Source organism: Orcinus orca, chromosome 5 (assembly GCF_937001465.1).
Source record: "Orcinus orca chromosome 5, mOrcOrc1.1, whole genome shotgun sequence".
Lineage (NCBI taxonomy): Eukaryota > Metazoa > Chordata > Mammalia > Artiodactyla > Delphinidae > Orcinus > Orcinus orca.
Window position 1 is genome coordinate 71,220,885 of NC_064563.1, and position 26,520 is coordinate 71,247,404.

Below are 26,520 nucleotides of genomic sequence, written 5' to 3' on the forward strand. Positions count from 1 at the left end.
TCTAAAACAAGGATCATGTAGAGTATGTTCCGGTCAGCCAAAAGATGAAGTTCTCCGGGAGAATATATTTGATCTTTCTATGAATGTGCTACTTTTGTTCTTCTAGGGAATATGCCTTGATCAACATGAAGACCTGCTAAATATGTACAGTCAGCAGAAGATAATTACAATTTCCTACTGCCATTGATGGTAAATGACTCTATACTTTTAATAAGGTCACAAGTACTGAGTCTGACACCATCCCTGTGGTGGTTTGGGGTCCAGCCACCATGGTATATAAATCTGGCACTAAAATTAGAGCAGTTAGCCATGTGAAGAATTTGGGTTCTGTACCTAAACCACAGTGAACCTTAATGCAGAATAGTAAAGATTTATCACTGTATAAATTTCTGTGCAGTGATTTGGTTTGTTTGTTTTTCTTTTGTTAAAAAAATCAAGAGACCATAAAATTGTCTGAGAAATAACTCTGTGTCTCCGTGAATACTGAGGCTCCTGTGAACTGAACCATGCCCCTCAGTATAACCCCTGTGACTCATCATTCTCAAGGGGATGAAGATTTAACTTTAGACCACAGTATAGAACAGGGATAACTATTTCCTCCCTTTTATTGAGTACCTGCCAGGTACTGTACTAAACACTTTACTCTTACAGCAACATAACACATTAGGTGTTTGTATTTCTGTTCCCCAAATGAGGAAACTGAGGTTTAGGGAGCATAAGGAACTTGCTCAAGGTCAACCATCTGTAGTGTGGCAAGACCAGAATTCCAAAATTCCTGTTTCTACTAGTGCCCAGGCTCCCGTTATGGACCTATGGACCTTTAGATTATCTTTAATTGTATTCGATACCTCCCTTTTATATATAATGCTCCCTCTCATGAATATATTTTTTGTCACTTTTATTTTATTTTATTTTTGAAGTATAATTGATTTACAATGTTGTGTTAGTTTCAGATGTACAGCAAAGTGATTCAGTTATACATGTTTATATATCTATTCTTTTTCAGATTCTTTTCCCTTATAGGTTATTACAAAATATTGAGTATAGTTCACTGTGCTATACAGTAGGTCCTTGTTGGTTAACTATTTTATATATAGTAGTGTGTATGTTAATCCCAAACTCCTAATTTATCCTCCACCCACTTTTGGTAACCATAAGTTTCTTTTCTATGTCTGTAGATCTATTTCTGTTTTGTAAGTAAGTTCATTTGTATCATTTTTTAGATTCCACATATAAGTGATATCATTAGATATTTATCTTTCTCTGTCTGACTTGCTTTGCTTAGTATGATAATCTCTAGGTCCATCCATGTTGCTGCATATGACATTATTTCATTCTTTTTATGGCTGAGTAATATCCCATTGTATGTATATACCACATCTTATTGATCCATTCATCTGTTGATGGACATTTAGGTTGCTTCCATGTCTTGGCTATTGTAAATAGTGCTGCAATGAATATTTTGTTGTAATGAGTTTACACTGTAAAAGTTTTCTCAGATTCTCAGTCACTGGACTTTGGATACATCATGGAAACAGTGTGATCATTTGCACATTTTATGTTCTCCTTAAATTGTTTTGAATTTGAAACTCAAAAGATCATGGAAATGTTACTCCTGATCACTTCCCTTTTAAAAAGATAGAATTTACTGCTTTTTTCTTTTTTTTCATTCAATGCCAACATTGGAATGGTCCTATTAGAAAAGGAACTTTTCAGCTTTCACATCACTAAACACAGTGGAGGTGCAAGAAATCTATGGCTCTTATTGTGACTAGACTGAGTAATGTTATGATAACCTGAATTTTGCAGAGAAACCTTTGAAAATGACCCAAAATAAAATAACAATTATCTCATTCACATTCTTTTCCCATTGTGGCACTAATTTTTTTGAAAAATTTTTACCTATCATTCCACTTGTCTCCTCCTGAAAACATTTGCCAGAATCTCCAAGTATCATTAGATGTAATTCAAACCATGGATTGCAATAACCTCTGAAACATGATCTCACACTTGTACAAACCAACAGATGTATATACACACACACAAAAAGCAGTAGCTTTTTCTGCCCTAAAGCTACTCCTATGTTTCAGCATCTCTGAAATTAAATAGTTGCTACTACTATTCGATAACCTTCCTAACACACAAATACCTACTATTATTTGGACCAATTATAGGTCATCTCATAATAAACAATGTACTAAATATTATCTTTCACATGGATCAAATCATGTATTCATTTGAGACAGGGTGTCATGTAATACTTGTGACTAGGTAGTAACTTTGAAAAATAAATAAATGAAGTTTTTTGAAAACAAAGATGTGGAGAACATAACTACAGATAGCAGTTGACTGCTCCTAGAAGGATCTGGATGAAATGGGAATTGAAAACAGATACACTGCTTTCATACGGCTGTAGTTGTAGTTTTTTAAATACAAATATGCTGAATTTAAATTTTCCTAAGCTCAATACACTAATAACATGACCTCACAAGCCTACAGGTCATAGAGAATATCTGAAATTAGGGTGACAGATATCCTGTTTAAATGAGGTTGGTCTCATTAACCTAAAGTAATCATGCTTGTCCAATCCCTAAAGCTGTTTATTGCTTCCATAAAATCTGGGAATTAGGCCTGAGGATATATATGTTCTGCACTGGATAAGCATCTTCCTTTAGAGCAGTTTTCTCTGTTTCTGTTCTTGCTTTCCTGTTAACTTGAAATTGGATCCAGCCTCCAAAAGTCAGTTTTGCCCTAAGCTTGGAAAGGGAAGACAGAATTAGTAGCAAAAGCCAACAGGTTATATGCAAGGGATAGAATTAAAGAATGAGTTAATGTGGAAAAGGAGAAAGCTCTTTGTCATCTGCTGTTTCCCTCAGGCTCCAGGAAGCTAAAATCAAAAATTGTTAAAGGCAGATAACAACACAAGGGGATCATCCGATGGACAGGGCACGCATGTTGGAAAAACAGTGCTAATCTGTAATGAATAAACTACAAGAATCTGTCGTGAGCAGATCTAGAAATGGACTTCAAAAACATTGATTTCGGGGCTTTCCTGGTGGCACAGTGGTTGAGAGTCCGCCTGCCGATGCAGGGGACATGGGTTCGTGCTCTGGTCTGGGAAGATCCCACATGCTGCGGAGCGGCTGGGCCCGTGAGCCGTGGCCGCTGAGCTTGCGCGTCCGGAGCCTGTGCTCCGCAACGGGAGAGGCCACAACAATGAGAGACCCGCGTACCGAAAAAAAAACAAAAACAAACAAACAAACAAAAAACACCCACATTGATTTCCAAGTGTCTGGAGGGAATTCCCAGAGACAGCTTTGCAGTGACCAGAGAGCCAAGATTGAAGAAGACACAAACTCCTGGAATAGGAGTGATTTTATGTTTATTTTGGAATAAAATGTTTACAGGGAAAAATTAACCTGAGAATACTGCATAAATGACATTAAACAGGCTAAGAATGAAGACCCTTGCTATATTATTTAGAAATCTAACGGTTACTAGAGAAGATAATCATATGGTTAAAGAAACACATAACATTTTGAAGTTAGCCAACTAACAGTGATTTGGTTTTCCATGGGGACAGAGAATCTATGAATGTGAGACTGAATGTGGAAATGCTTTTGAAATTTACCTTGAATCACTTACCTTAGGGGGGAAAAAAAGCAGCTGTCGCAAACCCCTGGGAAAGGGGCATATTTAACATAAATAGGAATATAGGGAGGATTTAGATGAACAGATGTCTCTTGTTTAAATGTTCCATGTGAGGAACTTGGATGTCTCTCAGCCACAGACATGACTGAGTGAGAAGAGGAAGATTACACAATTGCCACAATCGAAGAGGATGGTCAGGAGAAAACAGTGGCAAAGACAAAACCCGTAGATGCAAGAGGGAGAAAACAGTCCATAGAGAACAGTGTTTCGATGATTAACATATACAGATTACCATGTATAAAATAGATGAACAACAAGGACCTACAGTATAGCACAGGGAACTATATTCAATGTCTTGTAATAAGCTATAATGGAAAAGAATCAGAAAAAGAATATATATATATGTATGTGTATATATACATACACACATATATGTATATATAAAACTGAATCACTTTGCTTTACACTGGAAGCTAACATAACATTGTAATTTATATTTCAAAAAATGGTTATTGAAAAAAATTTTAAAATAATAAATATGTAAATAAAATAAAACAGTGTTCTGAGTTGGTTTGGTGGCAGTGAGGGGACTTGTTCCTAGGGAAGCTATGCTCCCTCTGGTAACGATAACTTTCTTTTATATGTGCTCTTCCATCTCCTAATTTAAAATGAATCCGTAGCTTTTGGGTGGGGAGGACTTATCTTGTTCTGAGTCCTCAGCTTCCTAATCTGTTTGTGGAGCCCCCATCAGGCTCATCTGTTCTCCCTTGATTACATGTCCATACTTCACACATTCATGTGTGCCCTTTCACATCTAATTTATCAGAAATCCTGTTATTCCCCTCATATCATTTTTATAAACATTCCATCTGACTGACTCACTTACCCAGTCTCTCCTTTCTAACTTGAAGTATTGAGGATTATGCAGTTAAAATTTTATTTTGTAGGTCAGGGTCAGCAAATTTTTCTTGTAAAAGGTCAGGTAGTAAACATCTGCAGCCTCGCAGGCCTCATGGCCTCTGTCACAGCTTCTCAGCTCTGGCACTGTGGTGTGACATTGTCCATAGATGGCGCCTAAGCAGGGCTGTGCTCCCAAAACCTTCATTTACAGAAACAGTCGATGGTAGTTTTTGTGGATAGTAGTTTATAGACCTCTCTGGTAGATGAGAATCTTCTATTTTTCTTGAGTAAAATTTCCTTTGAGAGTCTTTTTCTATGGAATTATGGCCTCTCCTTTTCTTACTGTTTTTGAAATATCTTTTCCTGAAATGTAGATAAATGTCTTTAATATGATCATTTTTCATATACCTTGGAATCTATGACCAACCTGGGTTTGTTCTCTAAGTGGGTTGCCATTTAAGAAGCACAGAGCCATCAAATCGAACTTAAAAGAATTTTCTTTCATTTCATTTCATTTTTTAAAAATTCTCATTTATTCTTTTTCTCTGGAAGGATATTAACAAAGACCCAATCCATAACTTTGAGTGATAAGTTCCTTTCTTCTTTACTCTTCCCCCATTTTCATATACATTACACTCTATTCATCTCTTCTCCACCAAAACCTATCCCAAATCCCCCCACCCCTGCAAGCTCAACCCACAAAATTTTCATTTTTTACCCTGTCACCTCTTTGTTCTTCCCTTTTTCTCCTTCCTCCATTCAGAAGTCAAAGAACTAGAGCAAAAAGGGAGGATCTAGGCTACTGGAGGCCAGGTCAAAACCCGTGAACATTCCTGATTGTTTTTTATCCTGTCAAATATTACCTTTATGATTTTCATGATCATTATTAGCTTAAGTATCAATATATTTCAATTACTTGTAAAACACACACACTTACACACAGTACCCAGAAAGAGTATCATTGTAAGCAGCCTCAGAAGCCATTCTACCTTCAACCCCTTTAGAGAGTGCATCTCTTCATTAAAGACTGGAAGCTGGCAGGGAGGGGAAAGGGAGAGACTCCAGCTACCGCTTCTCTGCTACACATTCACCGGCCAGCACCTTCTGGAAGACTTGGCCATCTCACACAAAAGGCTCACAGGACCACACTGCCACCACTCTGTAGCCACCTTCTGAGCATCATTGGACAGCTGGAGCGGGTAAGGCCAAGAGCCTGTCCATAGGCAAGTTGGCTCTCTCCAAGCAATGTTCATAAAGGGAGGCTGCCTGCAGGAGGTGGGATGCCCAGAAGCGAAGGAGGCAACTACCATCAGAGGGGGTTGCTATAAGAGTGCATCGAGAGGGAAGATCCTTGTGGAGATGCGGAGGCCTGAACTGAAGTTGGGGCAGCGGTAGTTCTTTCTATAGGTAGGAAATTTTAAGAAAGAAGTCTTTGCAGCCGTGGTGTTGGCTTGCAATGGGCAGTCTTCCCCAGGGGTCAGGAATAGCTTTGTGTAGATGCATTGTCTGGTGTCAGCTGAATGCAGCAAAACTGGAGCTGATTGTGTTAATAGTTGAGGGTCAAGAGGTTTGGGGCCTTAAAATAGGAGAATAGCAAAATGGGAAGGAAGCTTAGTGATCATCTGGTAATCCAAAAACCTTCTTTTACACGTAGGGGGAAATCAAACCTTGAGAGGAAAAGGGATTTCCCCCAAAGTTACCTACCCAGTTAGTCTGCACAGAGACAAAGAATATGGATCTTACCATCAAGTGTGTTTTCCTCCGGATTGCTCTTCATGATTAGAAATATTAACTTGGTGTGGAATGCAATAGGATCCTTGAGTTATTCTGTGAAGATGGGTAACAGGAAAGGGTAGTGAGCCATCTTGCTTTAGAAGTTCAGCTAGAACTTTGTTTCATAAAGGGGTTTCTCCAAACCTCCTGGAAGATGTCTCCATCTTTCCTTCACATGCACAGACTTCTCTCTCTGGGAGTAAGGATCAGCCAGCAACCCAGGTGATTCTGATTTGCTTATTTTCCCCACTTGAGAATCACCAGAGCTAGACGCCGATGGTTCTTAACCATGCCACACATTAGCAGCTCTTGTGGAACTTCTGAATTTTTCAATAATACTCCTGCCCAGATTCTACTCTTCAAAACTCTTATTTAATTGGTTTGCAGTAGTGCCCATCCATCTATATTTTAAGCATCTCATGTCTCCTAATATGTAGCCAGGTTTGAGAAATAGGAGACCAAAAGAAGCCTGAACGTTTTGGCCTGGGTTGGGATAATAGCACACAAGTGGAGGGGTAAGAATAGCAGTTTGGAGAGATGTTACTGAGGATGAATTAGACCAGAAGAGGGCCATTGCTCAAGAGGAGAGGAGGAAAGCAGGGCAACAGGCTGGGAGGCCTATTTGGGAGAGTAATGAGGTTCATATAGACTCAGGTGGAAGCACTCTGCAAGCCTGATTAAACAAAGACGTCAGGGCTTCCAAGGAAACTGTGAGGACAGATCTACCGGCTCTGAGCTGAAGTATATTTGGTTTCCTCAGCAAGAAGGAACGGCAAAGGACAGATGACTCAGAAGGAAGTTTTCTGAATTGGCAGGTAAAGAAAAGATAATAATGGGGCAGTTCTAGAAGTGGGAGTGTGTTTTACTGTCAGAAATTCTAAGGCCTTTGTCCATCAGATAACAAGTTCAAACGTCTCTGTAAAATGAATAATAGAATCTTGGGACCAAAGGGCCTTGGAGATCATCAGAGCCAGCCTTGTCACTTCACAGGGGAGGCACTGGAATCCCAGAGAGGGTCAGGGACTTGCCTAAGATCACCAGGAAGCCGGGGCTCTGACCTCTGTCTGTTCTGGTAGAGTCAGCACAGTGTAATGGTTAATAGCACAGCCTGCTGGGTTTGCTGCCCTCACCAAGTGTGTATCTTTGGGGAAGTTACTTGTGCTCTTTGTACCTCAGTTCCCTTACCTATAAAAATGAGGGTTATGAGAGTCTACTTTATCATAGGTTGTTGGGTAGATAATAAGGGTTGATATCCATAAATTTAGAACAGCTAGAACAATGCATAGCATGTAGTCTGTGTTCCATGATAGTAATTATAATTGTTACACTGTACTGTTTTACTCAAGTGATAAAAAGCCATCTTAGTGAACAAGACTGTGATAATACCTTGCCTATTTAAGGATACAGATTTGGAGAAAATGCAGATTTATCAAGGTATTCTATTTTTGTTAACAACTCCAAAGGGATAGATTTCAGGTGAATTCCAAAGCTGTGTGTTCTCATGTGCGGTTTTGTTAAAGTGCAGATTCCTGGGCCTCATTCCAGGCCATCTGAAACAGAATCTCTTGGAGGCAGGGACAGGAACTCTGTATTTTCCAAATGTGGACCAGGTGCTTCTTTTGAATGTTAAAGTGTGACACCTACTGCCCCTTGCTGGGGAAGTGGAATAACCTCCCATGGTCAGGATCCAAGGCCTTCCCTCTCCATGAGAGATAGGTGCTATTCTCTTTTCACTGTGACAGATATGGAAATTGAGGCTCAGGGAGGCTGAATAACTTGCCTAAAGTGACTGACTTTGTAAATAACAGACTAGAGACTCTGAGGCCAGATCTTAAGACCCCAGAGTTGTCATCTTCCCAGTTATCATGTGATCTTGAGGAAGTAAAGTACCACTAGGCTTCAGTTTTCTTATCTATAAAATGGGGTGATACTGGTATCTACATCACAGATGTTGTGAAAAATGAATGCACGCCAGGCACGTTGCAGAGTACCTTGCTCATAGAAGCCATCAAATATTAACTGTTATTTCTGCTATAGATGTTGGCATTGTTATTTTTACTCCAACTTCCCAAATATTTCCTTCAATAAGCGTTTGCTTGACACCCCCTTGGTACCAGATACTCTGCTAGACTGTGAAGCCACAAAAGCCAGAAACTGAAATGAGATTCCTATCTCAAAGAACCAACCACTCAGTAGAAACTGTAAAGAAGAGACTATACTGTAAGAAAAGATGTGATCCTGAGCAGAAAGAAACGATGAAGTGCTGTAATGATTTAGCAAAAACAAAACTTATCTACCAGGCTCTCTTAGAAAATACGTCATTCTGGGGGGGTGAGTTTTTTAGATAAATCCTTTAAAGAGCAGTTTCTTTTTCTTTTTATACTGGAATATAGATATTTCTGAAAATAAGACATACTTACTTTGCTGTCCTTCTAAACCAAGAATAGTGTGTACCATGAACACTGTTGATGACTCAAGGGTACCATTGGAAACTTCATTCATTGGGTTGTATCATTACACCAAAGTCCTCAGGGGCTTCTGGGGTGTACCTGTCTCTTTGTTCCTGTTTTTGGTTTTAATTTTTTTTCTCTTTTATTGTTACAAAACATCCAATTCCTTCCTTACAGAGGTTATTGTGATCTATCAGAAAGAATAAAACTTCAGAGTTAATCCAACCGGTATTTGTATGCTAACCATGCTAGTCTGCATGAACTAAGGCCATTCATTCATTCATCAAATGTTTATAAATGCCCTATTATGTCAGGAATTGTTATTTATAGGGATACAAAGATATATTCATGTAAGTTTTTGCTCTTGAGAGGCTATAATGTGGAAGTTTCTTAACCATTTATAGCTATAATTTCCTCACATCTCTCAAGTAGAGCTAAGGCAATAGCCAACATTGAAATGTCAGGAATTTGGGGGTGTGGTAGGAGAGGGGTACAAAATACCTATATTAGTACGGTAATGGCTTTTTTCTTAAAAGCAAAAATCTTCTTCAGATTTCTTTCAGTTCATGAAAACAGACACTAATGTAGTTCTTTAGTGAGAGCGAAGCGACATAACAGGAACTTTCAGAAAGCAGGGGATGCTCTTTGCTTTATGCCAGTTCGACTTATGAAAGGTTTCATAGGGATGAGGTACTTTCAGAAAGCAGGGGAAACCTGTATTTCCAGGTGCAGTTCTAGGTCCTGGGATGCAGCAGTGAACAAGGCAATCTGCTCCCACTGACTTTGCATTCTGATGGAGGACTGACAATAGTCCAATAAATACATAATACAATTGCAGATAAGTGATCTAAAAAATATATAGAAGAAGTGTGTAGAGAATGAAGCATTTTCTTGGGTTCATTTATTTGTCTAAATTCAATCCAGTACATTCCTCAATCCTAAGAAAACGCCTCTGATTTCCATTTCCCCATAGTCCTTCCAGAACTCTGTGCTCATATGTCTGAGCCATGCATGTTACATGAACTTCCCATCTGGACTTCACATTAGTGCAAAACCATAACATATCCAAAACCTGATGTCATGGTTATTGCATCTATTCAAATATCTCCTAAATTCTAATTTGGGGGCAGTTTATAGGTAAATGCCTGTGTGTAAGCATGCATGTGTCTATATTTGCATGCTATAATGTTAAAAATGATATTATAAGTAAGGTGGACTCAAGTCTCCCTTATCATCTTCTACCAGATGCCAGATTTCAGGTTGAGTTGATCAGAGTATTAAGTGATAAATTTATTATAGGAGAGTGATGCATGACAATAACATTTTTTTAAGTTCATGGATTTAGAGAGACAGCTCAGCTGGTGAAAAATTTTAAATGTACACTTTCTTTCTGCAGAGCATTACAGTGGGATCCAGGAAGGCTGGGGCTTAGCACTAAGGCCCTATGGATTTCCTGCGGGACTATCAATAAAATCCCCATGAGTCCTCATTTATAAAGTATACATGCTGAGAAGTAAAGTCCTTTCCTATTCTGTTGTTGTTGTTGTTGTAAGAACCAGGAGATCAAAAATATCGTTCTTGACTTCCACTTCCTCACTTGTTAGTTGGGGCAATACCATTTCAACACGAGTAAATTACAATAGAATGGACTAAGGACAAAAATACTTAAAGCGTGCCAAATTGAGGAAATGAACTCAAACAAAAAACAACAAAAAATTTTAGTTCTATGAATCCATTTGGGCTGCTATAACAAAATACCACCAACTGGGTGTCTTATCAACAACAGAAATTTATTCCTCACAGTTCTGGAAGCTGGGAAGTCCAAGATCAAGGCACCAGCAGATTCAGTGTCTGATGAGGTCTCACTTCCTAGATCATAGATGGCTGTCATGCCTCTGAAAATTAACATGGTGAAAGGGGCAGGAGAAGTCTCTTGGAGCCCCTTTTATAAGAATACTCATCCCATTCATGACGACTCTACCATCATTACCTAATCACCTCTCAATGACCCCACCTCCAAATACAATCACATTGGGGATTAAGTTTCAACATATGAATTTTGGGATGGACACAGACATTCAGTCTATTTCAGTAGCCCTTCTGAGCTGAGTTTTGTACTGGGTGTTGGCAAATGTAAATAATAAAGCTTGGGGGGATATAGTGGAGTATAAGAGGTTGTAATTTGAAAAGGCTCCTGGCTGAAAACTAACATGTAGGATACAGCTGGATGAATGATTTGCCAAAGGGGTTCAGCCCAAAGGAATAAAGGATATGAGGGGCAAGGTCTGATCAGGTTTTGTTCAGGGCACAAAGATGAGAGACTGTAAATTCTGAGTTAGGGAAATGTAACCTGATGAAAATGCTGTTTGTCTAGACAGATGATCATACATAGGTTAGGAGAGAATTCTGACAAAAGAAATGAAGGCGGGAAGAAGGTTCAGTGGGAATTGGGAGTGTGAGAGAAGGGGGCTATAAGTCAGAGAAATCTTACCTTTAAGGCTGCAAATGCTTAGGACAAAGAGTGGGGCACAAAATATGAATCTTAGAGGATATGGTTCTTAAGAGAGGAAGAATTCACCTCAGAATTAAAAACTGGTGATTGACACTAGATATACAGACTTTGATGAGAGAATTTGGGGCCTGGGGTGCTCAGTAAAGAATTATAAGAAAAACGAGCTGTGGGCAATCAGGTCTTCAGACAGGTAGCGATGAGAAGAGAAAAGTCTTCTGAAGATGAAAGGGTGGTTAATTAACTGTGGTAGAAAGGAGAAGAAATGAATGTTGAAAAATACAAGAGAGTTTCTTAAGAATTAAGTTTATCAGTTCAGTAATATGATATAAAAAGGAATTCCTTGGTTATGTTACTTTGTTGTTTAAATTGTGACAAATCAAAAATGTTAAGGCATAAGATATGCTCTAAAAGCAATTTACCCATTGAATTTTTTTTGTTAGGTTTTTTTCCTTTTTTTCTTAATTGATCTACAATATTGTGTTTCAGGTGTACTGCAAAATGATTCAGATATATATATAGTATATTCTTTTTCAGAGTCTTTTCACTTACAGAATAATCCAAGATATTGAGTAGAGTTCTCTGTGCTATACAGGAGGTCCTTGTTGGTTATCTGTTTTATATTTAGTAGTGTGTATATGTTAATCCCAAGCTCCTAAATTACCCCCCTCCCCACTTTCTCCTTACTCATTTAAATTTTGTTTGCCAAAAGTGAAGCTGGGATATAGGTTTGACTTTGGGGTGAATAGATAAGGAAGAGACCAATCATTTTTCAACATGAAGCTGAAAAGAAAAGATTTCCACCCAACAAAAAAAAATTCTTAATGGGCCTGATTTAGATTATGTGAGTGACTTCCTGAAGGTGGATTCATCTCAAGTATTTGAATAAATTTACTCCTCCAGGGCTCTTGGGCACTGCTGGGTACAATAAAGAGGCAGTTTACTAAAAGACATCTGGGTGTTCTTCAGCATCCTTAAAATTAAGCATGACAATTAATAATGATAATGATGATAATAGCAGAGTAAACTGAAACTATGGGAATGTTTCTGAACGAAAAATATAAAAGAAATTGTGTGATTTAGAATGCTGTTGAGGCCAACCAGAAGACTTGCTCTGGAAAAGATCCAGAGAGGTTGGTAATACAAACTTAAGACATAATTTGATGGGTTGATCGATTGGATGGATGGATGGAAGTAAGGTTGGAAGAAAGAATGAGAAGCCATGTTCAGAGGTTTTTTTTAATTAATTTTTATTGGAGTATAGTTGATTTACAATGTTGTGTTAGCTTCTGCTGTACAGCAAAGTGAATCAGTTATACATAGATATATCTCCACTCTTTTTTAGATTCTTTTGCCATATAGGTCATTACAGAGTATGGAGTAGAGTTTCCTGGGCTATACAGTAGGTTCTTATTAGTTATCTATTTTATATGTAGTAGTGTGTATATGTCAATCCCAATCTCCCAATGTATCCCTCCTCCCCCTTTCCCCATGTTCAGAGTTTTTAACAACATTTATCTGAGAACTGGGGACATTCCCAGAGTATCTGAGTACTCTAGTCCCGATGGTGGGCAACAGAGACCTCAGCTGTCTTTTCTTACACTACATTTGTCAGCTACTCCTGGCAAGATGGAAAATCTGCAGAAAGGCCGGATATTCTCTAATATCACTCACGGATTAGTACTAATTTTCCCACACCATTTCTTACTTATTTTGAGTGCCAAGGATAATTATTGTGATGAAACAGAATTAGTAGGCTATTTTGTTCTCTTATAGAAAAGAAACATTCTAACTGTGAAAAAACCTTCATATTGTGAATGAAAATTAGAAGTCATATATGTAATTTATTTAAGAATGAGCTTTGAAGTTATACAATCCTAAATTTAAATTCCAGCTCTATCACTAGCTGAGAGACCTTGAACAACTTCCTTATCCTCTCTGAGCCTAAAGATGGTCATATGTAAACTGGAAAAGCAGGGCCTATGAAGTGAAATCCTGGCACGACCAATGGTAGTTCTTTCCTGCTAGTCACCAAGCAAGTAGAGCACAAGCCAAAATGAATGACCTAGTCTGGCTTTCCTGTCCTTGGGAAGGCCGTAGTCCAGTGGGAAATTAGGAGTTGGAGCACAAAAGGTAAAAATTAGACAAACATTGAGGGTGTTTTATTTCCAACACTAAACTATGAAAAACTTTCAAAAAAGTAACGTCTCATTCATTCCCTACATAATAGATACTCAATATATATATTGTTGAATCATTTGCACATAAACCTTTACTTGAGATACAGTATTAAAGAAGGGCAGCAACAAATTTTACAGAAAATTTTATTATTTTTTAAAAATCTGAGCAATTTCACTACATTATTTTTTTAAATGTATTTCAGGAACAGAGATAATGGTAAAATAATTAGGAAGTGATCAGTTTTGAGTATTGTTATCTTTGTTTTTCTAAATTATTTAAGTTTAATATTTTGTAATAAATAATAATAATTGTGTTTAAAAACTAACTAGGAAAATTCCAGAAAATTTAGCAGTCTGCTTTCATTAGCCAATACTCCAGCACAACAGTGGATCCTAGGGTAAGTTCTTCAGGTCTAGACCTCAGTTTCCTTATGAAATAAGGGAGCAAGACTAGACAGACTCTGAGATCACAGCCAACATTGACATTCTATGAGGTCCTCGAAGATTTAAACTCATGTGTGACCCCATCTTCCCAACTGTGAGAGCAGTTGGTGAGGCGGCCCCTCCAGGTCTGTTCTCATGGAGATTTCTGGTGCCAGATTCTCTCTCTAGCAGAACAGCTGACACCCAGTCAAGGGGACCTTTGAGTCAGGAAATCTAGGAACAGCCCATGTTCTTCTCATCTGCATCGCTACTAACTGCTGTTTTATTTCATTAAGTGAATTAGGGGATGTTTGTCTAGAATCTAGTATATTTCCGAGTTTTATAACTTTAAGTTTGGATGATCTAAAGGGAACTAAGGAGGCTTTAAATATTCAGAAAAACTAATGGGAACTGCTGCAAGAAGCTGAGTTGGGTAATTCATGATGAGAATTAACATCTGATACATAAATTTATTCTTACTGGACTGTGAATAAAGACCGATGTTGAGTATAACATAGCAGAATGAACTGATTTCTTTTCAGATTTCAGCTTTTCCATATATTATGTAAATACATATAATATATGATGTATTTATTATATATATATGTATTTTCATATATATATGAAAAACTGCGCTGGATGGTCTTTGAGATCTATTCATTCTAAAATCCATCTATAACACTAAGGTTGTTTTGAACTTTGAAATTTTAGAGATTTGGAGACTTTTCAGGAGAGCTGAAAGAACCTAAATGTTAGACAGACTCCAGTGATGACTTTTAGGTAAGAACAGGAAAAGTGAGAGGGAATACAGGCTGTTATCAGATACCCTTTGGTGTTTTCAGGTCATTTCTACACAGTAGGACCTTCCTTCCTTCCTTCCTTCCTTCCTGCCTTCCTGCCTTCCTGCCTTCCTGCCTTCCTGCCTTCCTGCCTGCCTTCTTGCCTTCCTGCCTTCCTTCCTCTCTCTTTATTTTCCAGGAAAAACAAGCTGAAAAGAAAAAAAAAAAAAACTTAAGGCTTGCTGTCTTTGGGTGTGACTTTTTTTTTTTAACATCTTTATTGGAGTATAATTGCTTTACAATGGTGTGTTAGTTTCTGCTTTATAACAAAGTGAATCAGCTATACATATACATATATCCCCATATCTCCTCCCTCTTGCATCTCCCTCCCACCCTCCCTATCCCACGCCTCTAGGTGGTCACAAAGCACCTAGCTGATCTCCCTGTGCTATGCGGCTGGTTTAATGAAACCACTTGAACAGTGATTGGTCTATGAGTGAATTGATACTGAGATTCACCCAAAGGCAAAATGTTGGAAGATAGTTAGGACTTTACCTCATTCTTCCTGCCCTATGACACCAACGGATCACTTTCCTTCCTTTCTCTCAAAAATGATTTACATATTTATTCAGAAATGGAAATCAATAATGGGTTTGCAAAGAAGAGACCTTGAAGATCCTCAAGCCTAGACCACTGATTTGTTTTTTTTTAACAGAACCCTTTCTTCAAATGAAATCTTGCTCAGAGCCCTAATACACCTAAGACAGGCAAAAGACAGACTTCACGGTGTTAAGGAGAGAGGAGATCTACCAGTATGTCCATGTCTTTACATCTGGTGAATACACTGAGGCACCTAGGGTTTCATGAAACACACTTTGATAACCACCAACCTATCCCACAGCCCACCCCCATCTTTTGTTATAAAGCCCTCTTGATGCCTGAGGCCCTGGGGCAGGAAGTTGCCCAGTTTAATGTAGCAAGCCTGAGACAAAGGTGATCTAGGAGAAACTGAGAGGTGATGGGGGCGTTGTTTTGGTCCAAGGACACAGATACAGGATGAAAGGTTTGAACTGGATTGAAATGAGGGATAATTCTGGTTTAATGTAATTACTTTTGTGTGACACTTTTGCAACTTTAGCAGACTTTTCAAATACACTATTTAATTAGCTCAATTCAGTAAGTATTGCCTGGATACAAATTATATAGTATTTGACCTAATAGAACCAATGTATTGATTGTGTAAATGTGAAAATGTATAATACATTTTCTTTAAGTAAACCTTTCAAGTAAGGCTTTCAACCACCCTGTGAAGGAAGCATAGTTGAAAAAAGTAAGGTACAAAAACGTTAAATAACTTGGGAATGGCCTCATAGAATGCCAACGGTAACCTGAGATTTGAATCCAAGTCTGTCTCACTCCAAAACCCATGTTCCTTCCACTCTAACCTCAAGGAACTATCAAACTGCAAGAAATGCAAAGATGGGAGATATAGGCTGAGCCCTGAATTACTTAAAATCCTCTATAGTAATTGTAACACAAGCAAAAAGATAGCATTGACTAGATCCAACAAGAGGCCAAGAAAATTTAAAGAAACAAGATTATATTTCAAATAAGCAACCAGGAAATACGTTGTGCGCAGGAGAGCACTGAGGATTGGGTAGGCATTTGAAAGGCAGTGGAGTAGAGATGATGATCCTTATGTCACATTCAAGGAAACTGAAGCTCACAGAGCTGAGGGGCATTTCCAAGGTGTTGGAGCTGGTTAATGGTGACATCAGAGATACAGGGAAGGTCTTTTAGAAGTCAAAGAGAAACTAGAGGGAAAATATGAAACAAAGAAATAGCAGAGTAAGCACAAAAAGAAACCAGAACTTCCATGTAGAAATAGTGAAAGAAGTAGAAACACTAAGTGACTATGGAGCCAACAGTATTTTTCTCTCTTTTGCTTTAGAGGAAAGTGACAGTGTCTACTTCCATCTAAGATCCTTCTTTCTTTTTGAATCAGCCCCATACTGCCTGTTACTTAAGATCTAGGTTATGTTAACTGTCAATCTCTTAGAAACTACACCTATGTTTCTGCCAACTTTAAGAAAAAATTCTCCTTTTTTGTATTGAATGTCACATACTGAACATCACTGTTACTGAGAATCTACTTCATGTTGCTGAGTTCACCTTCTAGTGCTCACCTGGCTGTCAGGCTACCAGTCATAGTGTTAAGGTCTTTGAATATTAGGGACATGCTTATGGGTCCATGTACATGACAATCCATATGACAGTTTGTTTACTTTTTGGAGTTTGAATAATTCATATATTTGTTCACCTCCGTTTTTGTCACTGGTTAGGAATTGTTTTTACTTTTATTCTCCCCACTTCCTTCTCCTATTTTATTTGAAGAAAAATTTTAATGTAAATCAAACATATTCAAAAGTACCATCTATGGGAGAAATCTTCTTAACTGTCAGTCAGTATTAGATCTATTAAATTTTATTTCCTTTCTACTCACTAGTTGGGAGTGTATAAACCAAGTCTGGGTTCCAACTCCAAAAAAAGAAACAAAGAAAATTAATTTACCCTTTCAATTTAAAGATATTGGATTTTCAGGTGCGTTTCTAATTATAGACAGATTTTCTAGATGTGCCCATCAGGGACATCATAAACTCTGATAGCCCACTCTTGTTTCCAATTCTACAAGGCAAACCTTCTCATTCCTCATTGCACCTGCTCTGCAAAGGTCCTTGTATTCACTCTCATGGATTTATTTTCACCCTATGATGAAGATTTCTGTTTCTAAACTTCTAGCCCATTTCTCTCCCCAGAGTTTAAAGTTTATTCAACTGTCTGCTTCACTTTTTGTATATCCCATTGGTCCTTCAAACTTAACATGCTAAGATGGATCTCATCATCGCTCCTTTCTTTCCAAGCTGGATCTTCCAACTGTGTTTACTGATTTAGTTAGTGGAATCATCAACCACTCAGTCCAAGAAAGCTGGGAACTTGAAGTCATCCTTGACTCTACTCTTCCTTCTTCTTCTGTCAGTAACATAAACAATATCTGACAACCTTTTCACTAATAATTAAAATTTTCTCCATCTTTTCCATCCCCACTTCTATCATCCTATTGTCTTACCTGGACTTGTGCAACAACCTCCTAAATAACTTTGCCCATAAACCAATAAGCTATAAATCCTTCCTCTATACAACTTCTGGATTTATCAATGTAAGACATATCCTATTTCAATCTAATGCTTCAAATCCTTTAATACTGTAAGGATGGATACACTAACCTACATATGTGATAAAAAATTATATACAAATAAATACACACACACATAGACACACACATAGTAAAGTACAATAAAACTGGGAATTTCTGAAAAAGATCAGTAGATTATATCAATGTTAATATTCTGGTTCTGATATTATATGATAGTTTTGCAAGCTATTATATGATAGTTTTGCAAGATGTTACTTCCCATTGGGGAAAACTGGATAACTGGGACATGGATAATCTCTATATTTTTTATTACAACTGCATGTGAATCTACAATTATTTCTAAATAGAAAGTTCATTTAAAATATCTTACAAAAAACTCTTCAATACTCACTAGGCGTATTGAAATATTTAAGCTTTTTAAAAAACATATCACATAAATTTCTACTTCCCTCTCCAGCTTTATCTCCGGGCATTCTCTGCCCCAAATTTTTACACTGTGCTAACAGTACCATAAACTGATCACTCTGCACCATTAGTCCTTATCTGGCCTGACTGATTTCTTCTCATCATTTAGGGCTCTTTCCTTGATCCATCAGATGAGATGATATATTTCATCATTGTGCTTTTATAATATTATGCACACTTTTAATACGTTTAGTAGGGATTTGTTTTCCTGCTTTACCTTCTCTACCAGGACCTTCTAGAAGGTGACATAGTCTTATTCACTTTTTATCTCCAGTGCCCATTATCTTCTTGGCAAATAATAGATGTTCTCTATATATCTGACTTTAGTAAATGAATGTGCATCTCCATATAGCTTAAAAATCATCAACAATAAATCCAATGCTATTATCTTCTATTATGTAACTAGACCAGATCATTCATTTGCAAATTTAAGGTGATTGACTATCCTATTACACTGTTTATTTAACTCTCTATAATAATAACAGTAATGATTAAGAGCTTAGCTAATTTCATCCTGGAGTAAAATTAGTCTACTGATAATCACAGTGAATCACATCCTAAGATGAGATATGCACATAAAATGCAGATTTGGAGAAGGCGTCTCCTGAGAAAGCTCGTGTTTTCTTTCACATGTATAGGGAGCAAGGTTAATTTTTTATTTTAAGTGGAGGCAAACTTGAGGACCCTACAACAAAATGAAGCAAACAGAAATACTTTCATTTGCAGTCTATTCAGATGTTCGCTTATCCCTTGGTCTGACGTGGAATTCTATACTCCGGTTAAAAACCACCCCCACACACATTAAGATATGTAACAGGTGATTAAAAAAAAAAACTGGATCTAGAGGTTTGAGTTTATTGTCCCTGGGCCTGATGCTAAGATGGTAGTTATGAGGGGGGTGATTATGCTGAGGGTGAAATTTTTTTTTTATCTTGTTTTTTGTTATTATTCACACATTAATATTGTTAATAGTGATAACAACACCATTATCTACACAACCCTTTTGCAGTTTACAAACTAAGTTTATATACATTATATCTCTTCTGTATCTGAGGGTGAAATTTAAGTTTTCTGAACTCATTTTCATTTTCTGATTTTACTTTTTACCTGCTGGAGGCTGAATGGGCAGATAATCAGTTGAGACATTTATGAAACGGATTTACTAATAGGTCAGACTCGCTGTCAGACTTAAGGAGGGAATGTTTATTTTCTTTTTGAAATCGGCAGATCGTAGATGGATAGTGGAGGTGCAGAGTGTAGCAACATTATTATTTAAGAATGAAGAGCTTTGATAGAAGACTTGATTGCCTGATTTTATGGCAAAATGGGATCCTTGCCACTGCCTAAAGAAACACCGGTTGTGTAACTTGTAAAATTTGCTGTGTATCCCTGCATGATTTTGAAGATTCACTTGATTTTTTTGATTGACTATACTTTAATTTTAATATCCAGTATCCTAAGTACAGAAACTATAATCCTAGTTTCATTTTTGTCCTTTTAAGGTTCGTAGAAACCCCAGCCCATTTCTCTTGGAAAGAAAGTTATTACCGATCCACTATGTCCCAGAGCACACAGACAAGTGAATTCCTCAGTCCAGAGGTTTTCCAGCACATCTGGGATTTTCTGGAACAGTAAGTATCAGATAAGCAAAAAACTGTTGAACTATTATAAACAGGTAACTGTGGATGGTCGAAGTATTGCTTACTAGGGCATGTTTCTAGAATCAATAAAAATCAGTTAATGTTGTTGGGGAATAAAATATTCCCTGCAATAGTATCTCTGTGTTCAAAATTCAGTGGAGATTTATTCAATTTCCAGCACCAAAAGATCATTATTGTTCTAAGGTGGTATAATTTTGGAGGATCAGAAGCCTCTCCTACCTAACCCAAAATAACTTCCCCAATGACTCTCTGATACTCAAATTTGTTCCTTTGGCTTAAAGACTCTCATTTACTGTTACGTTGCAAATACCCTCTGAGAAAGTAAAACACTAAATTTTGTTGGTCTGTATGCCTTGCTAGGAAAAGATCTCCTTCTTAAGATCAGGTTTGGAGATGTGAGTAAATTAAGGGAAAGATGAAACAATATCAGAGCATTGGGGACCCACAAGGTTAGGGTATATCCCTGATACTTTCCTTCTATTCTGTGTTCCACCTAGCAGTTCTTTGATGAGGGCAAGGATCATGACTCCCATTTTACAAATAGGGCTTCGATTTGGAATGCCAGAGATTTCACATCTGGTAATTGGTTGAGCCAGGATTCAATCCTAGGGTTTTTGACTCCAATCAACGAGCCTTGCCAACTTTAAAGCAAATAGAGCTCATTGTTACCGACTGGATGAGTGTGTTTTAGTCCCTTTCCACACTTAACACACTTTTGTTTTCCTTTCTGGTAGGCCCATCTGTTCAGTTCAGCCCATTGACTTGAACTTTGTGGATGAACCATCAGAAAATGGTGCAACAAACAAGATCGAGATTAGCATGGACTGCATTCGCATGCAGGACTCAGACCTCAGTGACCCCATGTGGGTGAGTGGCATGGGCTTCCCCTTTAAATCTGTGGGCCATGCAATCCACATCTCTGTTATGCCTGTCTCTTTCATGGCACATGAAAAGGCAGGTGGCTCTGAATGGGCAAGGCCATTGGAAAGCTAGTCAATGTGGTTAGCAGAAAAATAATTAGGAGCTGTGGGATCTGGGTCTGCTTCAACTTCTCATGATGCATACGTTTCCACTGGTATGGGGAAGGGGGTTGGAGATAATTCCTTGCATTCTTTTTTTTTTTTTTTTTTAACGTCGGTTCATTGGTTTATTTATTTATTTTTGGCTGTGCTGGGTCTTCGTTTCTGTGCGAGGGCTTTCTCCAGTTGCGGCGAGCGGGGACCACTCTTCATCGCGGTGCGCGGGCCTCTCACTGTCGCGGCCTCTCTTGTTGCGGAGCACAGGCTCCAGACGCGCAGGCTCAGTAGTTGTGGCGCACGGGCCCAGTTGCTCCGCGGCACGTGGGATCTTCCAAGACCAGGGCTCGAACCCGTGTCCCCTGCATCGGCAGGAAGATCCTCAACCACTGCGCCACCAGGGAAGCCCTCCTTGCATTCTTTATCTAAATTGCTCTTCATGTCTATCCCAACTTAGAGCAGATGGTGCCAGCCCAATGTTTTACAGTGGGTGGAGACAGTCAGAACCAAAGCCAAGATCTGAATTGTATACAAAGTACTTTCCACTATGGCAAACTGACTCTCTCATAGAATTATCCTTCTTTAATGACAGGGGATGAGGTAAATTGTACGCAAACACACAGATTCAAGTAATGGAGTAAGAGGAAAGAAGCTAACTAATATATAAAATAGGCTTTTTTTCTGACTTTACCACTGAGTCCCTCATGACCTTAGACCTCAGTTTTTCCTCTATAAAGTGGCAAAATCTTACATGCATACACCTCCCAGGCAGCTAAGGAGTGTACGGGTTAAGGATAGTAAAACATTTTTCTGAAGCGTTTAGATGAAATTTCTTGTATTTGTGCAGTCCATCATGCTAACCGGTGGGTTTTCTTTTCTTTTTTTTAATCATTCATTCACCACACAAGCCCTCCTGCGTTTTCTATAAAAATACAAAAATTTGTAGAAAAATAGAAACGAAAGGAGCTAGAAAGAGGGTGGGGTGTCAGAGTGTCTGCTGATGTGATTAAAAAGAGCACTTTATAAAGTGGTATGACTTTCTTTTGTGGGGGGAGGGGGTGGTCACCAAATTACTTTATTTGAAAGATGGTACAGATGAAAGATGTTTTGGTGTGCCTTGCCTCTCTGGTCTGATGTAAGATTTTCCTGGAATTCTCACTATATACTCTTTAATATAGATTGTACTTTTTAATACTGGGAGAAGGGGAAGTGGGGGAAGAGGACAGGACACAACCAAAAATAGAAATTGCAACTTTTCAAATACACTGATATTTTGTCACCAAATTGATAAGTGAAAAATACATTTCTTCATTGGCCCCTTCCATCTTAATATGGATACGAGTCTCAATTATCCTTGAGCTAGTAGAAGGAAACTGACAGATAAATCCAAGGGGCAGGTAATGCAAGCCCTTGGAATGTGTGATAATTAAATATAAATATTTATAAATATATAAATTCTGATTTGACAGTGACTTAGAAATTAAGATATCCCCAATTCATTTAATAATATCACCTCCTAAGCTAACAGGTTTTCCTAGGCTGGTGCTACCTATCTTTTTATATTCTCTCCAAGCAGGGATTTTCTGTTTCTCATAAAAGCAAACCAAGTTATTTAGTTTAAAATGCAGAATCAAGACTTTTTATTTACAGTTCTTCTTATTATTATCTTTTCACATACTGAAACGTGGTTTCTTAATGTTCCATGTTGTTTCTTCTTTGTTTTATTAGACATTTTCTCCTTGAGAACATCTCATTTTTTTTCTCCTATCTAGCCAATCCCTATCCATCCCTCAACACCAAGCTTGCCTTACCTTCTCTAGAAAAAGATTCCATATCACTGTTCTCTACCAGTCTAAATTAGAGACTATTCCTCTGAAGAAACCTAGGTATATTTTTAATCATATTACTTATGTCACAATATTATAGTTGTTTCTTTCTCTGTCTCTAAAGGGGACAGGGACCATATTTTGTCATGCCCAGTATTTGTTACCATGTTTGGCCCATAGTAGGACCTCAGGAATTTTTTTAAATTAATTTTTTATTTATTTATTTATTTTGGCTGCACTGGGTCTTCGTTGCAGCTTGCGGGCTCTTCGTTGTGGCTCACAGGCTTTTCTAGTTGTGGCACATGGGCTCTAGAACACATGGGCTCAGTAGTTGCAGTGCACGGGCTTAGTTGTGGTATGTGGGATCTTAGTTCCCTGACCAGGGACTGAACCCAGACCCCCTGTATTGGGAACGCAAAGTCTTAACCACTGGACCACCAAGGAAGTCCAGGAATTTGAAGTCATAAGAATGAGACTTGTCTAAAAAGTCAAAATGTTCTCTTTAAAACAGTCCTATTCAAAAGAATTTTTTTTTCAACAGTGGAAATGTCCTATATTCCTATTGTTCAACACAGTAGCCACTAGCCACATGGCTCCTTTGGACATCTGAAATGTGGCTAGTGCAAATGAGGGACTTAACTGTAACTTTTAGTTAATTTAAATTTACATTGTTTCATGTGGCTAGTTGGTAGTTTATTGGGTAGCACAGCTCTAGAATATCACCAATCAGGGGACCATTCTCTGCTTCAACATTCACAGCAGCAAAACTTCCTGTCCTGTCCTCCTCGTGTATTCCTTCCCTTTTGATTATAGTGGGTCAGTATAAAAAGTGTTATGCTTTTTCTTTACCTCCATTGTTTCCCCGGTTCTGCTTGAAAGTACCCTGATTTGCCATTTGAGTTCTAAAACTTCAGTCATTTAAAGTTCATTTTGGTGCTTTTACAAAATAGCTAAAGGAATCTTTGGAGAAAACCTAGTGGAGTATCTGAGAAAGTGTCAGCTAAGTTATACAATGATCTTAGAAGAGGGTAAGAATGAAGGAGAGAAAGCCAAGAAAATTCATAGATATAATTGCTCTTGTGATAAGTATCTTGGTTAGCTAAGAATGCACTGCCTTGTGGTTTTTTAGGTTATTATTATTTAAGAAATATTTAAGACGATTAAGTCTTAAATATTAAGTCTGAGAGTATTCAATTTGAAATTGATCTAAATTTTCCTCTCGGATGTCTGACTTACAAATTTTCGAAGCTACGGCTTTCTTAGGCTTCATTATTGGATGTTGATTACGCGTCTGATATTTTATTTAATCTTTCCCGGAACTTTGTGAGGTAGCACTTATTATCCTTTTTTTATAAATTAATAAATTTAAAAAGGGGTTAAAAAACTTTTCTAGGATGACATGTGTAGTCAGCAGCAGTGTCAGTATTTTGTCCACCTTACTGGGCACAATCTTTTCTCTTCTCAATCTTTCTCTAAGGTATTGTATTTGAGAGGAACTTGACCTCTATTTCTTCTTGAGTACCTCTTTTTCTATGAAAAACACAGAGGTTTATCTGTGCGGGTAAACCTCCGTGCCTCCGTCATGAGAGAGTCACCACACCTTTCCCTCCTCTGGAGAGGCACAGGACACCACTGCTAACTAGGAATGATGGAACAGAGTTCTACCATCACTTACTAGCAACTTGGAACTTGAAATTGTATGTCAGATCGAGGGTAACAAGAAATCAGGAAATAAGAGCAGGATAGAAATATTTGCAAGGAGCAAGGGATTGAAGTGATTCAGGAAAAGCTGGAAAACAAAATGAAATGGGGTTTTGCCAGTAGGGGAAACAAAATACATCACTTGGGAACAACTGCATTGAAAGGAGTGTACAAGTGGAGTGAGACTGAACTTAAAAAATAAACTTGCCTGTCTGTGGCTGGTCTGTTTTCATTGCCATAAAACTGAGACATTGCTGTTAAAGTATAGTTCTATATGAATCCTGGGTTTTCCCTTGTCTTAGGACCATTCCAACATCCTCATAGATGTCCATGTGAGGAGGCCACATGGGTGAGACTAGATAACAATGATAGTCCTAAGCAACAGGAATGGCAAAACAGTGGACTAGCTCAGGGTGTAATAACTGGTGTTCTGGTTTGGAAAATAAGAACTAGGAACCTCTGAGATTCCTAAGTCCTTCTAAACTGAGAGCTGCTGCAACTGGTATGAGGCTCTTTTCTTCCATTACTTGGTAGCATATTTTCACTTTTCTGTGTATAGGTTAATAGCTAAATAGTTCCAAATCTCTGCACATAAATTACCTTCCTCTTGCATATAATAAAAAAAAATTGGGATCCCTGCCAAGCATTCTTTCACTATGCAAGAAATATGAATCTGTGGACTTGAAATGACTTGTCAGATTATTAAGGACAAAAATCTTAAAATTGAGAATGTCATCCCATTTTTATTGATTTTTGAAACAACCTTTACCTTAAGAACTAGTCATGAAGTGGAGTCCTAATGTTTTGCTCTGATTATGAACACAGGGAGTATGAATTGCAAGGAATGTGTGTGCCCCCATCATTAGGGTGATTTTAGTGTCACTGAAGAATAAACTACATTGGATTAGCAAATGGAGGTGAACAAGATTTCTCAAAAAATGTTACAATTTAGGCTATGTTTCCAAGATCCTTACTGTTTCTTGATTCTGCGGTCTAATGTATTACTTTATATCTCAGCTTTGCCTTATTTATAAGCTGTCTAAGCATGCCTGTCATGTCCTTAAGGGTCGGACGATGATATTAACACTTAAATGTTTTCCTGGAATGATGGATGGAAACTATATAACGCTTACTTTTGTATTTCTTTATTCTTTGTACTTTGAAGGAAGCCCTGTTTAGTTGAATTGGGTTTTTCCCTAGGGATTTTCATGGTAATTATCTAAAACCATCCATTTTTGTAAATTATTATTATAGCATCCAGTTATAAATGAAGGGTCTTCACCTGTACATACCAAAAAACAGTGTTTTTGTATTTGGAAAGACTTAGGTCACAGCATCTAGCATAATACCCTGTATCTCCTATGACCCAAGATTATATAAGATTTCAAGTAGACTGTATAGACGAGATCTAGTCACAGGCATTTCTTTAGAATTTACTTTCCTGTATGCTATGTTCTTTGTGATACAGATGAACAAATCATGGTCTCTAGCCTTGAGAAGACCATAATATAGCAGAAAGTCAAGTGTGTATAAAATTACTTTTGAAAAGTACTCAAATGTATGTATTTTTTTAAGGCACATAAAAAAGAAATGGTTTATCGTGCCTGAGTAAAACTGGCAATATGTTACAGAGGAGGTGCTTTTCATTTAGGCTTTGAAATATGAGTCAAATTGATCAAAAAGAGGAAAGCAAAGAGTACTTCAAGTTTAGGTAACCATTATGAAAGTAATTTATTAAAAAACTATAACGTGAAGCTCGCAAGATTTAAAAGATAAGACTGAAAATTTTGGGTAAGGGGAAATGTATATAGAAAAGAAAGACAGAATATAAATTTAAAAAATTGTAACGCATGACAAAGGTTTAATTGCCCAAATAAACTAAACACTTAAAAACTGGGAATTCCCTGGCAATCCAGTGGTTAGGACTCCATGTTTCCACTGCAGGGGGCGTGGGTTCAATTCTTCATCAGGG

The 26,520-nt window shown here is 37.8% G+C and overlaps 1 protein-coding gene across 1 annotated transcript in view; it reads left to right on the forward strand.

The window, feature by feature from the left end:
* The window catches only part of LOC125964415 (tumor protein 63-like), a 103,269-nt gene that overhangs the window by 60,440 nt on the left and 16,309 nt on the right, over positions 1 to 26,520 (forward strand). The window contains exons 2-3 of the mRNA XM_049709849.1: positions 19,847 to 19,975; positions 20,740 to 20,872. Of these exons, the coding sequence (XP_049565806.1) occupies positions 19,847 to 19,975; positions 20,740 to 20,872 (262 nt within the window). The remainder of the gene's footprint in view (positions 1 to 19,846; positions 19,976 to 20,739; positions 20,873 to 26,520) is intronic.